General features: G+C 66.3%; 1 protein-coding gene across 1 annotated transcript; it reads right to left on the bottom strand.

Annotated features, from left to right (window-relative positions):
* Nucleotides 1-380: 380 nt before the first annotated feature.
* On the bottom strand, nt 381-1,528 carry EMIHUDRAFT_460832 (hypothetical protein). The gene is made up of 3 exons (XM_005765119.1): nt 1,316-1,528; nt 852-1,238; nt 381-727 (listed from the first exon to the last, which is right to left on the bottom strand). Exons 1-3 carry the CDS (start codon nt 1,445-1,447, stop codon nt 674-676), a joined length of 573 nt encoding a protein of 190 aa, XP_005765176.1. The 5' UTR covers nt 1,448-1,528; the 3' UTR covers nt 381-673.
* Between the last annotated feature and the right edge of the window lie 17 nt (nt 1,529-1,545).

Raw genomic sequence — 1,545 nt, 5'->3', positions numbered from 1 at the left:
CCCGGCCAGGCTGGCAACCCAAATTGTATCAGAAGAGGATCCTCCTACGCCACTCCACCCTCTCTCGCGCTCTGATCATGCTTGTGCTCTTTGTGTTTTGGGGGGGGAAGATCTTATGTGCGGCGTTGAGAGTCATGAAACTTGAGCGTTTTTTTTGTACGTCACACGTCCTGACCCAGTGACACCCGAGGCTGAAGCCGTGAGCGGTGTCCCGGTGAGCGCTCGCGCCGGAGCCGCAGTCGGATACACACGGGGCGTAAAGCCGTACGTCCCTACGGTAGCCCTACGTGGCCTCCAGTTGGAGTTGAATTTAGGCCTAGGGGATATCTCATATCTCTCGATGTACACGTCGGTGGAGAAAACCGCGCTGAGAAAGCGAAAAGGACGAGAGCACGAGACGGCTTTAAGTCCCCCCGTACGCGTGCGTCACACGCTCATTTAAGCTCAAAGCTCGCCAAAGACCTCTCAGTCAATGGGCCTCGGCGTGCAGCGTGATAGACCGCAGACCGTGCGTTTGACGCATCGACGGCCCTGGGCCGCTATACACAATCCGCGACGACGGGGCGGGACCAAATCGCGCGCGCATGACATGGAAGGAGGGCGAACGATGGTAGCTAGGAACACCCCCTCGAAATCGAGCCTCGCGCGGTGCGTGTCTGCGCCGGCTGCCGGCTCAGAAGAGGCCGCACGCCTTCTTGAGGTTCTGCTGCTTCCAGCCCTTGAGCACCTGCGGGGGGAGGGGGCAAGGGGGGGGGCTCTGTGCCGCCTCCGGCAGGGCTGTGGGATTGCCCGCGAGAGGGGGGAGGGGGCGAGCGACACAGAGAGGCAGAGGGAGCCCCGCGATCTCGCGCCTTGAAGTCGGCGCGCGAGCACTTGAAGGCCGCCTCGAAGTCGGCGTCGGAGAGGTAGTCCTCCTTGCGCGACGGGTCGACGTAGTCCGGCGGGCTGCTCTTGAGCGTCTCGAGGTCGACGTACCCTCCATCCGCTGGCGTCGGCTGCTTCTCCGGCGGCGGCGGCGGCGGCGGCGGCGGCGGCTCCGGCTCGTCGTCCTCAAACGGGTCGCCGTCCGGCGCCCCCGACGAGGCCTTGGAGGCGCGCTCGGCCTCGGCCTTCGCGACGGCGTCCGCCTTTGCGGCGGCGGAGGCTGCGCGCGCCTCCTCCTCCGCCGCCTGCGCCGCCTCCTGCTCCGCCATCGCCTTGGCCAGCTTCGCCTCGTAGGGGTCGAGAAAGACCTTCGCCTGAGTGGCGTGCCGTGGGCGGCGTCAGAGACGCGCCTGTCGCCACGTCGAGATTGCGCCGAGGTTGAGCTGTGCACCCGGGACGCGTCCCAGCCGAGGAAGTGCGAGGTGAAGATGGGCGGCTCGGAGCCCGACTTGACCGTGAGCACGGCCGTGTCGGCCGAGTACCCCTCCAACGCCACGTACGACGCGGCCGTCTCCGCCGCCATGCCCTTCTCGAGTTCGTTCGCCTCGGATCCGACCCACACGAAGACGGCGTTGCCGACGTCGAGGAGGTACACGTCCCCCTCCTCGAGGTCGGACTGCG

The sequence above is a fragment of the Emiliania huxleyi genome (assembly GCF_000372725.1).
Source record: "Emiliania huxleyi CCMP1516 unplaced genomic scaffold EMIHUscaffold_5660, whole genome shotgun sequence".
Taxonomy (NCBI): domain Eukaryota; phylum Haptophyta; order Isochrysidales; family Noelaerhabdaceae; genus Emiliania; species Emiliania huxleyi.
Note: the sequence above shows the minus strand (reverse complement) of the source record. Positions and strands in the feature narration are given on the sequence as shown.

Bases quoted from the DNA above. Each gene is read 5' to 3' on its own strand.
- EMIHUDRAFT_460832 (XM_005765119.1), bottom strand. From the start codon at position 1,447: ATGGCGGCGGAGACGGCCGCGTCGTACGTGGCGTTGGAGGGGTACTCG. The intron at 1,239-1,315 runs GTGCACAGCTCA...CACGCCACTCAG, and splicing joins TCGGCTGGGACGCGTCCCGG to GCGAAGGTCTTTCTCGACCC. The intron at 728-851 runs GCGCGAGATCGC...CTCCCCCCGCAG, and splicing joins GCTCGCGCGCCGACTTCAAG to GTGCTCAAGGGCTGGAAGCA.